The 16243-nt window shown below is 44.7% G+C and overlaps 1 protein-coding gene across 1 annotated transcript in view; it reads left to right on the forward strand.

Annotated features, from left to right (window-relative positions):
• The first annotated feature begins 26 nt into the window (after nt 1–26).
• Nucleotides 27–16243, forward strand: part of DPYSL2 (dihydropyrimidinase like 2) — a 103544-nt gene continuing 87327 nt past the window's right edge. Inside the window, exon 1 of the mRNA XM_053578594.1 lies at nt 27–660. Within this exon, the coding sequence (XP_053434569.1) occupies nt 307–660 (354 nt within the window). The 5' untranslated portion in view covers nt 27–306. The remainder of the gene's footprint in view (nt 661–16243) is intronic.

The following is a 16243-nucleotide window of genomic DNA, read 5'->3' on the forward strand; positions in this document are numbered from 1 at the left end:
TCCCCGCGCTGCCGGGAACAGGCAGCCTCTCCGCTCCCGCAGCCGCAGCGGCCGCCCAACTTCGCCGCTCGCAGGAGCTCGCGCGGTGGCCGCGGGGGGCGTGGGCAGGGAGGGGAGAAAGCCGGGTCAGGGGGAGGGACCGGGAGGGTGGGTCGCCAGCTCGCCAGTCCTCCTTCCTTTCTGTACACCTTGCGGTGGGCAGAGCGCGGCATCCGCGGCATCCGCGGCGGCAGCTAGGGGTTTGCGCCCACAGAGGGAGACCTAGACGGACTGACGGACGGAGAGGACCCTCCCTGAGCCCGCGCCATGGCCGAGAGAAAGCAGTCCGGGAAGGCGGCGGAGGACGAAGAGGTCCCTGCCTTTTTTAAGAACCTGGGCTCGGGCAGCCCCAAGCCCCGGCAGAAATTCTGCGGCATGTTCTGCCCGGTGGAGGGGTCCTCGGAGAACAAGACCATCGACTTCGACTCGCTGTCGGTGGGCCGGGGCTCGGGGCAGGTGGTGGCTCAGCAGCGGGACGTCGCCCACTTGGGCCCGGACCCGCAGCCACCGTACTCCCGGCAGGGCCGTCGCGCCGGCGGGGAGCCATCTGTTGAATCGGCCCGGAAGGTGGAGATACGGCGGGCCTCGGGCAAGGAAGCCCTCCAGAACATCTACGACCAGGTTGGTATGGGGGTGGGGGGTGGAGACGAAGGACTGGGCGCGGGGATCGCCCCTCCCTCGCCCCGCGTACCCCGGCGCGCCCGCCTGCTCGCCCCGCCTTGAGCATTGCCTCCCGCATCTGCACGCGCACCGCGCCCTGCCCGCCCCTTCTCCGCACAGGGTGCGGCGGGGCTCGGGCTCGGGGTGGGCGGCCGTGCGCCCACAAAGGCTGCCTGAGCCTCCTGGAGCCCGGGAGGTGGGGGGCGGGCGGAGAGGACGGGCCGATCCCGGACTGGGGCTAGGGGTCGCCTGTGAGGGGATGGGCCGCGCGCTTCCATTCTTCTTAAATCCTCCCCGGCGGCTTCCGATTGCGGCCGCGGCTGGGTGCCCCACCCTTTTTTGATGCAGCTCGGAGCGTGCCAGTGGAGGGTTTGCGGGAAGGCCCGCGGGCTCCTCGGGGGGCGGGAGGAGGCGGGGTGTTCGATGGCCTCTCCCCGCCGCACCTCGGCGGGCGCCTTCTGCGCTCGCGTCCCAAGCTCCGAGGCCAGCACCACGGTCAGCGCCTCCCCGGACCGCTCGGAGCATCTCACCACCCTTGACTCCTGTTCGCAGCTTGAGAAGAGCCAGGGAGGCCGTGGAGTCACCCGAGGAAACCAGGACGCTCCCAAATAGCCCATGTGGACAACAAAGTTGCTCTAAGTCTCTGAGCAGGGGCTCCCCAGAGCGCTCCCCCTGCCGCTGTGTGGGAGCCACTTTGGGAGAAGGGTCTGAGTGATTATTTTCAAAGGGTGAAAGAGAAGCGGGTGAGGAGAAGCCCCTTACATTCGAAACAGATTGTCAAATAAGATTAAACCCCCTATACTGTGTTAACAGGGAAACAAAGACGGCCGATTTGGTTAGCCTTGATTTTAGAAAATATTCCTCATCTTCTGGGAAATAAGAACAGTAGACATTTTAAGGGCAGTCACCTCCTCACACCACAGTTTTTTCTTTATCTGGGTGACCTTTATCCTGGTGCAATTTTTTTTTCACAGCCTTAATTTCTCCACTGATCATTTACAGTGAAAAACGTCTTCACATTTGTTTTCTGTTTCACACCCACACCCATGGGTGAAGATGCAAAATCAATCAACGAATGATTATTGGTTGAATATTTATTGTGTGCCTTGCCTTGTAGGGCAGGGGAAGGTTAGTTATGAAAAGTTCAAGAGGTTATTTATTTCCGGAAGGCCTGCAGAGTGGTGGGACTGGTCTGTACCATTCACTAGGGCTTCCACAACATTAACTGGGCGTTCAGGCTGTGCACCTGCAGCAACAGCGTTACAGAACCAGTGAGAGTTGGCCATAATGGTGGGAGCAGGGTGTGACTTTTTTGATGTAGTGCGCATCACAGGGCCGTTCTGCAGTTTTTGGCTTTCATAGGACCAACTAAGAAAAATAAACCCGTTTGCTGTCATTTTCAAAAGGCAAGGCGCTGTGTAATTTATGTACAGCCTCCCAGCCCTGTCCTCTAATTTATTCATACAGAGGAGTGTCCTCATATCCATATTTCACTGTGAGTTAACAAGAAGAAACTAAATCCAAAGAACTAGCTTTGTTCCAAGCTATTGGGCTATTGGAGTAAAAGTTTCTAATATTGTAACTTATACCAAAAGCTGAGTGTGAAATGCTTCCCTATGTGAATATGTCAGGTAAGGACAAAGATCATATAACATCATGGTTGAGTGAATAGCTTCAGTGTGGCAAATCGTGCTGGTCATTCTGTGTCCTAGAGGGAGCAGACCCACAACTGAAGAATAAAAAACATGGAAAAATGGCAGATCAGAAGACAGGGGTTGATAATGATGGCAGTGAATTAAAAGTCAAGCTTGAAAGACATGGTTTCACTGGGTTAAATAACGCATCTCTGTTCTAGTCCAGTTAGAAGCTTAGATGTTTGATCATTAGAACTACTTGTTTGGCTTGGCACTTGTGGCTCAAGCGGCTAAGGCGCCAGCCACATACACCTGAGCTGGCAGGTTAGAATCCAGCCGAGGTCAGCCAAATAACAATGACGGTTGCAACCAAAAAATAACCGGGCATTGTGGCAGGCACCTGTAGTCCAAGCTACTTGGGAGGCTGGGGCAGGAGAATCGGTTGAGCCCAGGAGTTGGAGGTTGCTGTGATGCCACAGCCTTCTACACAGGGCAACAGCTTGAGGCTCTGTCTCAAAAAAAAAAAAAAAAAAGAAAAGAAAAGAAAAAAAAGAACTACTTGTTTGAACACTCCCCGAATCTAATAGAAATTCTAAATTGGCACATGGAGGGAGTGATTTGAAGAGAAAAGTACCCAACCAAACCCAACAAAACAAGACAGTTTCAGCCTCTGCAATCCAAGTAGCTTCAGTTGCCTGGTGGTTTGGGGGCCCACTGCAGCACCCCTTGAATTTTCATGTTTAATCTGGCCTCATCCCATAAGGGCTGTTGTGTGAGATTTTGTCATTCATGACTAAAAACATTTGCCTGGATTGGCGCTTGCAATGTTTGAATATTTCATGTCTGTACAAGAGGGAAAAGGCATTGGGTATACTCTGTGTGTGTGTGTGTGTGTGTGTGTAGGACAATGATGAGTTCCGAAACGCAGTGGGGCCCACCATGTTGACTGAATTGAGAAGTCACTACTTAGTTTTCAGCTAATGAGCTGGGTGACAGCTGGAATCTCTGAGTGCATTCTTATCCGGAGCCCTGGCACAGGGAGAAGTGGTAGAGGAAAGAGTGAGCCAGTCTTGGGTAGGACCCCTAACTCCTCCCCTCCCTCCATCCGAACTTACAGCTGTATTAATGTGTGGCTGGAAGTGGCTGTGTGCACTTGCTGCACCCGGAGTCCTGTTCGTCCTCCAGCAAGGCTTGGAAGGGGAGGGAACAGGCTTCCTTGGCCCAGATGCCACGTGACTCCTGGGAGAGGTTGAGATGAAATGTGCTGCAGAGCATGCGCACAGTCAGCACCAGACGGCAATGGGTGTGGCTCGACCTGGGATGTCAGATGCTGGTGAAGGGGAAGAGCCAGCAGAATGGCTATAAGGAAAGCTTCTATCACATTTTCCCCTTGTCCCTACAAGTCCACTTTGGGCTGCAATGAAGTTCCATTGATCACCACCTGTGAAGGGCTCTGAGCCTCCTAGAATAGAGAGTGGAGGACAACTCTGTTGGCCTAATTCTTCCTTGCCAGGCCCATGTGTCCCTCCTTTATTCCACCCTAGACATGGTTTAGCCAGAACCAGCTGTACAGCCAGGGATACCAGCTCATGAGCATGCCTCCTGAAGGGCTTCTAGACCCTTCTCCCAGCAGTAAATCCCCAACGAGGCTAGAGTGTTTAGAAGTGATTCTCCTCTTCTCCAGGGCAGGTGCCAGTGAGTGCACCATACAGTGTTGCTGAGCTTGGTGCCATCACCAGTCTGGGAAATGCCTTCTGATTTTTCTTCCCACTGTGTCCCCATCCCCTCCCTCTACGTTGAGTCTCTTCTAGCCCTGTGTGGCCAGTGCTGTGCTGCCCCCTTACTGTCCAGTGTCATCTCCACCCATCCCCATGGGATGCCCCTTCTAAGTCTCTCTTCCCCCAAAGGGCAACAGGCTCTAAAGTCACTCTTTCCTTCTTGGTCCTCCCTTCCTCCATTCAAAATTCCTTCCTTGTGTTCATCTTAGTTATAGGAAATCCTAACAATTAAAGTTATCTACTTTTTGTGAGTAGATACCCTATGTGAGTGATTGATACCCAAGTTGTCCCCCGTGATACTTGGTTGAGGATAGACTTGCCTGTTAAACAAAATGAAATCAATGTCTGGTTGGTGGGATGTGTGGTGGAGATTTGGCTGGAAGCCTAGAACAAGGCAATAATTTGAGACTTTAGAGGCCACATAGGTTCAAAAGAGGAAATACGAATGTGACCTTTTTTTTTTTTTTTTGAGACAGACTCTCACTCAGTTATCCTGGGTAGAGTGCTGTGGCATCACCTTAATGCACAGCAACCTCAAACCTGGGCTGAGGCTATCCTCCTGTCTCAGCCTCCCAAATAGCTGGGACTACAGGCACCAGCCACAATGCCTGGCTGACTTTTCTATTTTTAGCAGAGACAGGGTCTTGCTCTTGCTCAGGCTGCTCTTGAACTCCTGAGCTCAAGCAATTCATCTGCCTCAGCCTCCCAGAGTGGGAGGATTACAGGTATGAACCACTGCACCTGGCCATGACCATTTGTGTGTTCAGGACTCCAAAACACCTAAGATCCATCTAGGTTGAGAGGGGCTTCCCCAGCCTGGGACCTTAGCCCTGAGTACAGGAAAACTCACCAGCTAAATATTTTTTTATCATCTTTCCCTGTCCTCTTAAGGATGGAGAGGAGAATGACTGTCATTGAACCACTGGTGACAACATCTAGCCAGGACCTTTGCACAGTTACATATGTAGCGTTGCATATTTCATAAACTCATGGTTGCATGCCATGAAAATTGGAGCTGGGCTGAGCAATTTTTCTAGCCCTGGTAAAGACAGGCCGGGCATTCTTAAGGGTCATTTGGTACAAATGTCCATCCCTACTTTCTTTTTTTTTTTTTTTGTAGAGACAGAGTCTCACTGTACCACCCTCGGGTAGAGTGCCGTGGCGTCACACGGCTCACAGCAACCTCTAACTCTTGGGCTTACGTGATTCTCTTGCCTCAGCCTCCCAAGCAGCTGGGACTACAGGCGCCTGCCACAACGCCCAGCTATTTTTTTTTGTTGCAGTTTGGCTGGGGCTGGGTTTGAACCCGCCACCTTCGGCATATGGGGCCGGCGCCCTGCTCACTGAGCCACAGGCGCCGCCCCATCCCTACTTTCTTAAGAAAGAATGGAAAGTCAGAATTGGTTATGGATCCAAATGTATATTACCGGGTGTCAGAGCTTGAAAGAGAACTAATGGTGGTTTCATTGCCTTATTCTAGAAGTGAAGGACATGATGCCCAGAAAACTACTTCCCCCTTGGAACTCGGGTGACAGTCCTACGATTGGGACAGAGTTCTCTTGCTCTCAGTCCACTGACCCTGCAGTTCTGTGCCAGTAAATCCTGCTTATTTATGTAGCATTTATATGATGCTAGAATGTGCTTTTACATTCTATGTAACACATTGGAGAATGTTTAGAATATATTATTTTAAAGCCTTTCCCCAATGCACTCTGATACTGGCATTATTCCCTTTCTGTAAATAAGGAAACTGAGATTTAGTGATATTTACTGACCTAATTCCTAAGGTCTTACTATTTAGTAAGTGTGCAAACCAGGCTTTGAACCAAGATTTCCTGATCCGGTCTCGTATTTCTTCCAACAAACCATGAGTTGGCTCTCGGTTCTGCTGCTAGAGATAATGTAGTAAACATAAAGGTACAATTTAGTTTTGCAGGCAAAATATTTTCTATCTCATTACATTCTATATTTTCTATGGATTAAGCCCCTCGTGGAGGAGATCGCATGCAATCCACAACAATAGTGACCTGCAGGCAAACATGCTAAAATACTTTGTGTGCATTATCTTATTAATCCCTAAATGACTTAATGAAGTAGCTACTCATGTTGACTTTATTTTGCAAAAGAAAGAAATTTATAAAGCAACTTGCTAATGAACAGCCAGAAGCAGGCTTGAACCCAGGACTATGTGACCAGAGAGCCTCTTAATCATTGTATTGCTTCATAGATTCTTTTTTTCTCATTTTTATCTCCCAAAGAACTACTGCAAAAAAAGTTCCGAGTGCCTGCTTTTTTTTTTTTTTTTTTTGCGTGTTCTTTGGAGCCGTTTATAAAATGCATTGTTGATTTGTCTTTGTGAATGTGCCCTAAACAGCTGATGGTCTGTCCATCACTTTTTTTAAAAAAAAAAACCCACAAGAAATGTCTTCAAATATCACTGGGACCCAAGCCAACTCTGACAGGATGAATGACATGCTTTTCTAAGATGAAAGCAACGTGATGACAATATGATTTTTCTACTTGTACAAATCATTGTCTTAGCCAGTCAAGCTGTTGCAACAACTTAACATAGACTGGGTGACTTAAACAACAAACATTTATCTCTCCTATTTCTGGAGGCTGGGAAGTCCAAGATCAAGATGTTGGCAGATCCGGTGTTGGGGAAGGGCCCTTTCCCTGGTTCCCAGATCGTCCTGCTGTGTTCTCACATGGTGGAAGGGAGGAAGAGCTGGCTGGGGTCTCTATAAGGGCACTAGTCTCATTCATGAAGGCTTTACCCTCATGACTTAATCACTGCTCAAAGGCCCCACCTGCTAAATACCAACCCATTGGGGGTTAGAGTTTCAACCTGGGAATTTTGGAGGGGAGGATACAGCATGAGGTCTATAACAATAGTGAACTACAGGCACACAAAACTAATGAGGGAGTCAACAGTTAAAGCATTGGCAGGTGGGGCTGATGGACACTTCAGTGGACACGTCATAGCCCCCAGTAAGCCCTAGTCACAAAGGTCAAAAGCTGCACACAAAAATGGCCTCTTGAGCCAGTGCTTGATGTTGAAGGTGATTTGGGTTTGTGTGTGAGAACATAGCTTGTACGGGCTCCGATCCCGAAAGAGCTCTGCAGAAAGGACGGAGCGGGAAGCTGGGGAGCCCTGCTCCGCCACTCACTAGCTGTGTGACTTGCACAGTCATCGGACCCGCTGTCATCTGGCTGGCCTAGGAATCTTTAAAGGTCCTTTACTCATTTCCACTCAGTTCTGTAAGAAAGCTTTGCTCTTCTTTTTTTTTTTTTTTGCTTTATAAAGAATTTTTATTTTAAAAATAAACTTCTGTGTAAAAATATATCACACGGATTAAGAAGGAGAAAAGCGATGAGACGAGAGACAGAGAGAGTGCTCTTTTTTTTAATTGAGACACTATTCATTGCCCATTTCCAAGTGTACAGTTCAATAGCTTTTAGAGTATTTGCAGTGTTGTGTAACCACCACCAAACTGTCTAATTCCAGGATGTTTTCATCGCCCCCCAAAGAAATCTTGTACCCATTAAGTTATCACTTTCTATTACCCCCTCCCCCCAGCCCCTGGTAACCAATGATCAGCTTTTTGTATTTGTGGATCTGCCTGTCTGGACATTTCATACACATGGAACCATATAATACTTGGCCTCTGTTTGCCAGGTTCATCTACCTTGTAGCGCAGTGATTTTCAACCTGTGTGCCTCACCAATGAGAGGGTCTTAGGTGTGCCGCAAACATTTTTAAAGATCCTTAATTAAATTATTTTTGATAGAAGTTCAAAACACAGTAAGTATATTCTTTATTTTATTCTTTGTTTTTGATCAACATAATTTAGGTGTGCCACAGAAGTTCAACTAGAGGTTCAAGTGTGCCGTGCGGTATAAAAATACTGTTAGCATCAGGGCTTCCTTCGTACGTCCAAATCGTATTCCATTATTTTGTGTGTGTCATATTCATTCGTTTTTTACACTCATTAGCTGATGGACGTTTGGGTTGTTTCTACCTTTGGTTATCATGAATAACACTGCTATTAACATCCTTTCACAAGTTTTTGTTTAAGCCTATGTTTTCCATTTTCTTTGGTTCTGCTTAATAATAGAAGGAGCTGGGTCATATGATAATTCTATGTTTAGTTTTTTGAAGAGCTGCCGGGCTCTTTTCCACAGTGGCCACTCATCTTACATTAATATTCCAGCAATATTTGAGGGTTCTAATGTCTTCACATCCTCCCAATGCTCATTATTTTCCTTATTCTGATTATAGCCATCTGACTGTGTGTGAATTGTTATGTTATTGTGGTTTTAACTTGCTGCCCTAGAAACTAATGATGTAGATCTTCTTTTCACGTACCTTTTGGCTATTTGTGTGTCTTCTTTGGAGAAGTGTTTATTCAAATCTTTGCCCTTTTTTACTTGTCTTGTTATTGAGTTGTATGAGTTCTTTATGTATTCTGAATACTAGTCCCTTGTCAGGGTTTGTAAATATTTTCTGCCATCCTGTGGATTGTCTTTTCACTTCCTTGATAGTGTCCTTGGATGCAAAAACGTTTTTTGATTTTGATGAAGCCTGATTTACCTCTTTTCTTTTGTTGCTTACGGTTTTGGTGTTACACTGTCTCTGGTTGTTCTTAAAACTCTGGATCAACTGAATTCTAGCAAGAAAGGTCCAGGACCTCATTTCCTAAAAAATGATATTCATGTAACTAAAATCCTTGGGGAGTTTTGAAATTCATTTAGAATAACATTTGTGTTTTGTGCACTAAATCAGCCTGTTCATTCTGTCTTGTGATCCTGTTCATATAGAGAAAAGTATTTTGGTATGCATGCATATATATATATATGTACACAGACATAGGGGTCTCTCTCTCTATTTTTTAATAAAATTGAAAATTTGCTTTTCTTTTTTTTTTTTTTTTTAGAGACAGAGTCTCACTGTACCGCCCTTGGTAGAGTGCCGTGGCGTCACACGGCTCACAGCAACCTCTAACTCTTGGGCTTACGCGATTCTCTTGCCTCAGCCTCCTGAGTAGCTGGGACTACAGGCGCCCGCCACAATGCCCGGCTAGAAAATTTGCTTTTCAAACCAATGATTTGAGAGTGACAGAGATAAGAGAGGCAGTAGCAACAAGTTGAGTTCACTTATTTAGTCATTAATTTAATTTTTTTTTTTTTTTTTTTGAGATAGGGTCTCACCCTGTTACCCAGGCTAGAGTGCAGTGGCATCATCATAGCTCACTACAACTTCAAACTCGGAGTGGAAATGATCTGCCTCACAGCCTCTGATGTAGCTGAAACTATAGGCATGCACCCTCAAGCCTGGCTAAGTTTTCTATTTTTTGTAGAGATGGGGCCTTGCTCCTACCTAGTCTGGTCTGAACTCCTGACCTCAAGTGGTCCTTCCACCTCGGCCTCCCAGAGTGCTAGGAGTATAGGTATGTGCCACAGTGCCTGGCCTACAAACTGAATTTAAAGCAAATTAGGGGACCAACTGAATTCAATGAAATTTTTTTGTTGTAATAAAATACACATAGCAAAATTTACTGTCATAACAATTTTCAGGGTAGAAGTAAATTTACACTGGTGCACTCAGTCATCAGAACTCCTTCCATCGGTGGCGCCTGTGGCTCAAAGGAGTAGGGCGCCGGCCCCATATGCCAGAGGTGGTGGGTTCAAACCACACACACAAGAACTCCTTCCATCTTGCAAAATTGAGACTCTGCACCTGTTAAACAATCACTCCTCATCCATCCTTCCTCCCTTCCCCTCAGCAACCACCATTCTACTTCCCACCCATATGAAGTTGACTACTTTGGGCACCTTATATAAGTAGAATCATACAGTTTGTGTCTTTCTTGGACTAGTTTATTTCTCGTAGCATGAAGTCCTCAAGGTTCTTCCATGTTGCAGCGTGAATCAGAATTTTCTTTTGAAGGATGGATGATATTCGCTGTATTTATAGATCAAATTTTGTTTATTCGTTCATCCATCCATAGACACTTGATTGCTTTAATGCTGCTATGAAGCTGGGTGTGCAAATCTCTATTTGAGACCTTACTTTCAAGTCATCTGAATACATACCCAGAAGTGGAATTCCTGGATCATATGGTAATTCTATGTTTAACTCTTTGAGCAATAACCAGAGTATTTTAGTATTTTCCATAGTGACTGTACTGTCTTACATCCCCACCAACAGTGCACAAGAGTTCCAATTTCTCCACGTCCTTGCCTACTTCAGTTATTTTGTTTTGTTTTAATAGTAGCCATCCTATTGGGTGTGAAGTGGTATCTCACTGTGCTTTTGATTTGCATTTCCCTAATGATTACTGATGTTTAGGATCATTTGCGTTTTGACTACTTGTATGTCTTTTTTTTGCAGTTTTTGGCCGGGGTTGGGTTTGAACCCACCACCTCCGGATATATGGGGCCGGCACCCTACTCCTTGAGCCACCACTCCAGGCGCCACCCTAATTGTATGTCTTTTCCAGACAGATGTCTGTTCAAGTCTCTTGCCCATTTTTATTTATTTATTTTTCTAAAAATGTTCACGATCAATTTTTATTTCATTTTTTATCAATAAATAGGACAATGTATTTAATCAATTTTCTATTTGTTTATTATTATAAAATATTCTGCAACAACCTCTGGTACGTATGTCATTTTGCAAATGTGGGCATAGTTCCGAAGATAAATTCCTAGAAATGTAATGGCTAGGTTAAAAATCTGTGCATTCATGACCAGCCTGGGCAATAGACTGAGACCCTGTCTTTTTGAAAAATAAACCTATTAGCTGGTGTGGTGGTGGCTCATGCCTTTAGTTTCAACTACTTAGGAAGCTGAGCAGGAGAATCACTTGAGCCCAGAAGTTCCAGGCTGCAGTAAGCTGTGATTATGTCACTACACTCTAGTCTGGGTGACAGAGGGACACTGTCAAAAAAAAAAAAAAAAAGTCTTTGCAACTATAATTTTGATATTTTCAGCTGCCTTCTATGGTGAATAGAGTATTCCAATCTACAATCTTACTGGTAATTCTGCCTCATTTCCTGAGACTCTCCCGTTGGGAATCTCAAATCCTTGGTTCTTATTCATCTTTATTGGAACCAGACAAGGATGATCTTGCCCACTTTTAAATCGGGTTGTCGGTATTTTTTTTTTTTTATTGTTGTGTTGTAGGAGTTTTTTATTGATCTGGATATTAACAGCCTTATCAGGTGTATTATTTGCAAAATATTTTCTCCCATTCCATAGGTTGCCTTTTCACTGTGTCCTTTGATGCACAGAAAGTTTGAATTCATTTTTATTTTGTTCTTTTTTTTAGAAACAATAAAGACAAATGTTGTATCATGTTTATTATTTTTTTTAAGTACCATGTTTATTGTAGATAGCACTGACAAACACATTTTTAAAAAGAAATAATTCATGGATAATAAAGACTACTGCCTAGAAATTAACACGGATAGCATTTTGTCAGATTGTATTTTTAATCTTCATTACTCTCACTAAAAATAAATGAGAATTACTGTTTTTTTAGTATTACTGACATCACTGGGTATTATTGCCCTGAGAGCTATTTCCAAAATTTATAGGTGAAATATAGTATCCTGCGGTTTACCTATTTTCCTATGTGTATTCATATTTTAATTGTTTATTTGTAAAAATTACATACTGAAAATCTAACCATTTTCATATCATCTGTTACTCATCTTTTCTTAGTTTGCCTCAAAAATTTTAATGACTTTTTTTAACCTCCAAATTTAAATTTTACATGGCTAATAAGTCTATTTATCTTTTTTTTTTGCAGTTTTTGGCCGGGGCTGGGTTTGAACCCACCACCTCCGGCATATGGGGCCGGCGCTCTACTCCTTTGAGCCACAGGCACCACCCAATCTATTTATCTTTTCTGACATGTTTTCTGCTTTTATTGTCATTCTGACTTCAAGATTGTGTAATTATTTACCTTTATTTTCCTCTAAAACCTTTTTGGATTAAATGTTTAATTACATTTTAACCTGGTAATTAAGTTTTGTCTTTAACTTGAAGTAAGACATAACTTAATTTTCCAAATAGTCAGCCACATTTTCTAATGGCATTTATTAAGTCACTGATGTCTTTTCCACCTGTAGGAAATATGCTTAACTTTTTATACGTATGGATTTGTTTCTTTGCTTTCTATGATGTTTCATTGATTTGATGGATCAATACTGCTTTGCTTACCGTACATTTTTAGGATCTTTACTTTTCATTTTCCCCACCATTCAAATACATTTTCCATTAAAGTTATTTTTCATTATAAAAATCCAATATGACTTTTAATAGAATTATATTAAATATATATATTGAATTATTATGAGACATTTATTTTTAAGGTAGAAAGCCTATCTTTTTTGTTATTATGTCTTGCCACTTATTCAAGTATTTTGTTTTATTCCTGTGAAATGTCCTGTTAGATTTATTCCCAGATGTTTTGTTGCTATTGTGAATTGGAAATTTCTCCATTATACTTTGTGGTTTAGTCTTTTTTTTTTTTTGCAGGTTTTTTTTGGGGGGGTGAGGCTAGATTTGAACCCACCACCTCCAGTATATGGGGCCAGCGCCCTACTTCTTTGAATCACAGGTGCCGCCCCACTCTTTTTTTTGGAACAGGGTCTCACTGTTGCCTAGGCTAGAGTGCAGTGGCGTCCTAGCTCACAGAAACTTCAGACTCCTGGACTGAAGTGATCCTCTTGCCTCAGCCTCTGGAGTAGCTGGAACTGTTACAAAACATCTTTTTTTTTCTTTTTTTTTATTAAATCATAGCTGTGTACATTGATATGATCATGGGGCATCATTCATTAGCTTCACAGACCGTTTCCCAAGTTTCACATATACCCTTGTAAGATGCACCGCTGGTATAATCCCACCAATCCCCTTCCCTCTATCCACCTCCCCAAGACATCTTTTTATAGAGCAGTAGTCTCCCTGTGTTGCTCAGGCTGGTCTCAAATTCCTGGCCTCAAGCCTTGGCCTCCCAAAGTTCTAGGATTACAGATGTGAGCCACTGTGCCTGGCCTGGACTTTAATTAGCAGTAGATCATCTTATTAAGCTCATTCTTGGTTTTAGTATTAATACTCTTCCATTGATTCTCTTTGGATGGTTTTATTATCTGTAGCTACTAATACACGGATGCTTTTATTCTGATTATGTCGGCTAAAACTTCTAGAACCATAATGTAATATTAAGGTTCCTGGTTTGGCTCCTGATTTAAATGAGAAACTTTTACTTTTCCATCATTATTTGAGAGAGATATTCTCCATCATGTTAAAGAATCATCTTTTAATTTCTGTTTGAGCCTATTGTCAATGTCCTTCAGCGAGTGAACAAACCTGTGTTTGAACCAGGTGGGTTTATTACTTGTTGCAGTGAGAGGGAACAGAACACCATGGGGGACTCCTGGGCATCTCTGTAGGAAGGTGTTAGAGCAAGATGTGGGCTTGTTTTGGATGAGTTTGCGGGTCCAAGGAAGTGAGCCTTCCCTCCAGATTTGGTGCTATCAGAAAGTGGGGGGGATCTCATGATTGGATATTTTTTTTTTTTTTGTAGAGAGAGTCTCACTTTATGGAACCTCGGTAGAGTGCCGTGGCATCACACAGCTCACAGCAATCTCCAGCTCCTGGGCTTAAGCGATTCTCTTGCCTCAGCCTCCTGAGTAGCTGGGACTACAGGCGCCTGCCACAACGCCCGGCTATTTTTTTGTTGCAGTTTGGCGGGGGCTGGGTTTGAACCCGCTACCCTCAGCATATGGGGCCGGCGCCCTACTCACTGAGCCACAGGCGCTGCCCATGATTGGATATTTTAATGCAGCTTATCTACAGGGGGACAGATTGGACTCAGGCTAAAGCTGGAATTGATATAGAAGCAGAGATCATGCATATTCATCACGATGGGGGAGTTTCACATTTTGTGGCTTGAGCAATGTTCATGTTTTATTAGACATGACAAGGGAGTAGTCTTGTTCTTGCCTTGAGCCATCCTGGGCAAGAGTGGCCTTGTCTGATGCTGAGTGAACTCTCAGCCCTTACTTTGAGTGGCAGATCAGCCCTTGGGAACTTTTCTTTCCTCAATTTGCTATCTCATTTCTGTTTCTGTTTTCAAGATACCTTCCGACCCTCCACTATTGAAGATGCCAAATAGTTTCCTGAAAGTTATTTTATTTATTTATTTATTTTTGCAGTTTTTGGCTGGGGCTGGGTTTGAACCTGCCACTTCTGGCATATGGGGCTGGCGCCCTACTCCTTTGAGCCACAGGCGCCGCCCCCTGAAAGTTATTTTTTTAAGGATGATATCTCTTATTCCTTTCTCTGTAGTGATATTTTATTTTATTTTATAGACAGAGCCTCAAGCTGTCGCCCTGGGTAGAGTGCCGTGGCATCACAGCTCATAGCAACCTCCAACTCCTGGGCTCAAGTGATTCTCTTGTCTCAGCCTCCCAAGTAGCTGAGACTACAGGAGCCCGCCATAATGCCCGGACATTTTTTGGTTGTAGTTGTCATTGTTGTTTGGCAGGCCTGGGCTGGATTCGAACCTGCAACTCTGGTGTATGTGGCTGGCACCTTAGCAGCTTGAGCTACAGGTGCCGAGCCTGTAGTGATTTTTTATAAGCTCAATATATTTGCCTTTATATTTACCTTTTCTTTTTTGAGATACAGTCTTGCTCTGTAACCCCAAGTAGAGTGCAGTGGTGTCATCATAGCTCACAGCCACCTCAAACTTCTAGGTTCAAGTGATACTCCTGCCTTAGCCTCCTGAGTAGCTGGGACCGCAGGTATCCACCACCACGCCTACCTAAATTTTCTATTTTTAGTAGAGACAGGGTCTTGCTGTTACTTAGGCTGGTCTCAAACTCCTGACTTCAAGCGAGCCTCACCTGTCCACAGGCATGAGCCACCACACCTAGTCTATATTTACCCTCAACTCAGGAGAAATCCCTTTAGGACCCACATCCACAGCAGAGAAGTGTGTGGGTGGTCTTGATTGCTTTGTCGATGGCCTCCATCCTGATAACATGTACCAGTCAGTTCCAGCACCAGGTTCTTGTCCAAGTCCACTTTTGCTGCAGTGGTTTCAGATTTCGGCTTTTACACACCAGTCACGTTGCAAGAATAAATGTGGGGAACAATTGAAGGATTGCCAATTGTTTATGTTGCCAAATAAGGATGCTCAAAAATTGCCACTGAGTATCATCTCATAAAATAAAGGACATGTTAGCACTAAAACCATAAGAAGAAATTAAACCCAGAATTTAAAAATAGGCATAAATCGGGCTTTAGGAAAAGTTAAGTGTAGGGTCCTTTCGTCTCTCGTTTTGACCCAGATTTGTGAACTCTGTGCCCCTGAGCTGCCAGGCCAGCCTTGGTTGGGGGGCCCCCTCTTATATCTCCTTGCCTCCCTCCCCCTTCTCCTGCAAGGTCCTTTTGCAGGAGCTGTGACCTCTGGTGGATAGGGAGATGTGGCCCCTTGCAGATCAGTACAGACAGGAGTTTTAAAACATACCTGGGATTTGTTTTATTCAGGTGTGGAACAGCACACAGGTATGGAAATGACTCTCATGAAGGAAAAAGTTCATACCCACAAATCCTAGAAACGGCAGGCTTGGCCCGCCAGGCAGAGATGCACAGAGTAGGGCCAGGTTGATCAGGTACAGAGGGAGTGGAGAGAAACTGTGGGCGGTGGAGGATGTCTTGTGGTTTCGGGGCAGGAATAGGAGAGGCAGCGTCTATGTATTTAGAATGGCTAGTTTGGGCTTGGCGCCTATGTCCCAAGAGGCTAAGGTGCCAGCCACATATACCAGAGCTGGCAGGTTTGAATCCTGCCTGGGCTGCCAAGCAACAAGGACAACTACAACCAAAAAATGACTGGGCGTTGTGGCAGGCACCTGTGGTCCCAGCTACTTGGGAGGCTGAGGCAAGAGAATCACTAAGCCCAAGAGTTGGAGTTTGCTGTGAGCTGTGATGCCATAGCACTCTATCCAGGACGACAGCTTGAGGCTCTGTCTCAAAACAAAACAAAAAAAATAGAATGTCTAGTTCGTATAATTCTGGTGGGCCCTGGGGCATAAAGCTGTCCTAATTATTTGCTAT

The sequence above is a fragment of the Nycticebus coucang genome, chromosome 24, assembly GCF_027406575.1.
Source record: "Nycticebus coucang isolate mNycCou1 chromosome 24, mNycCou1.pri, whole genome shotgun sequence".
In the NCBI taxonomy this organism is placed as follows: Eukaryota; Metazoa; Chordata; class Mammalia; order Primates; family Lorisidae; genus Nycticebus; species Nycticebus coucang.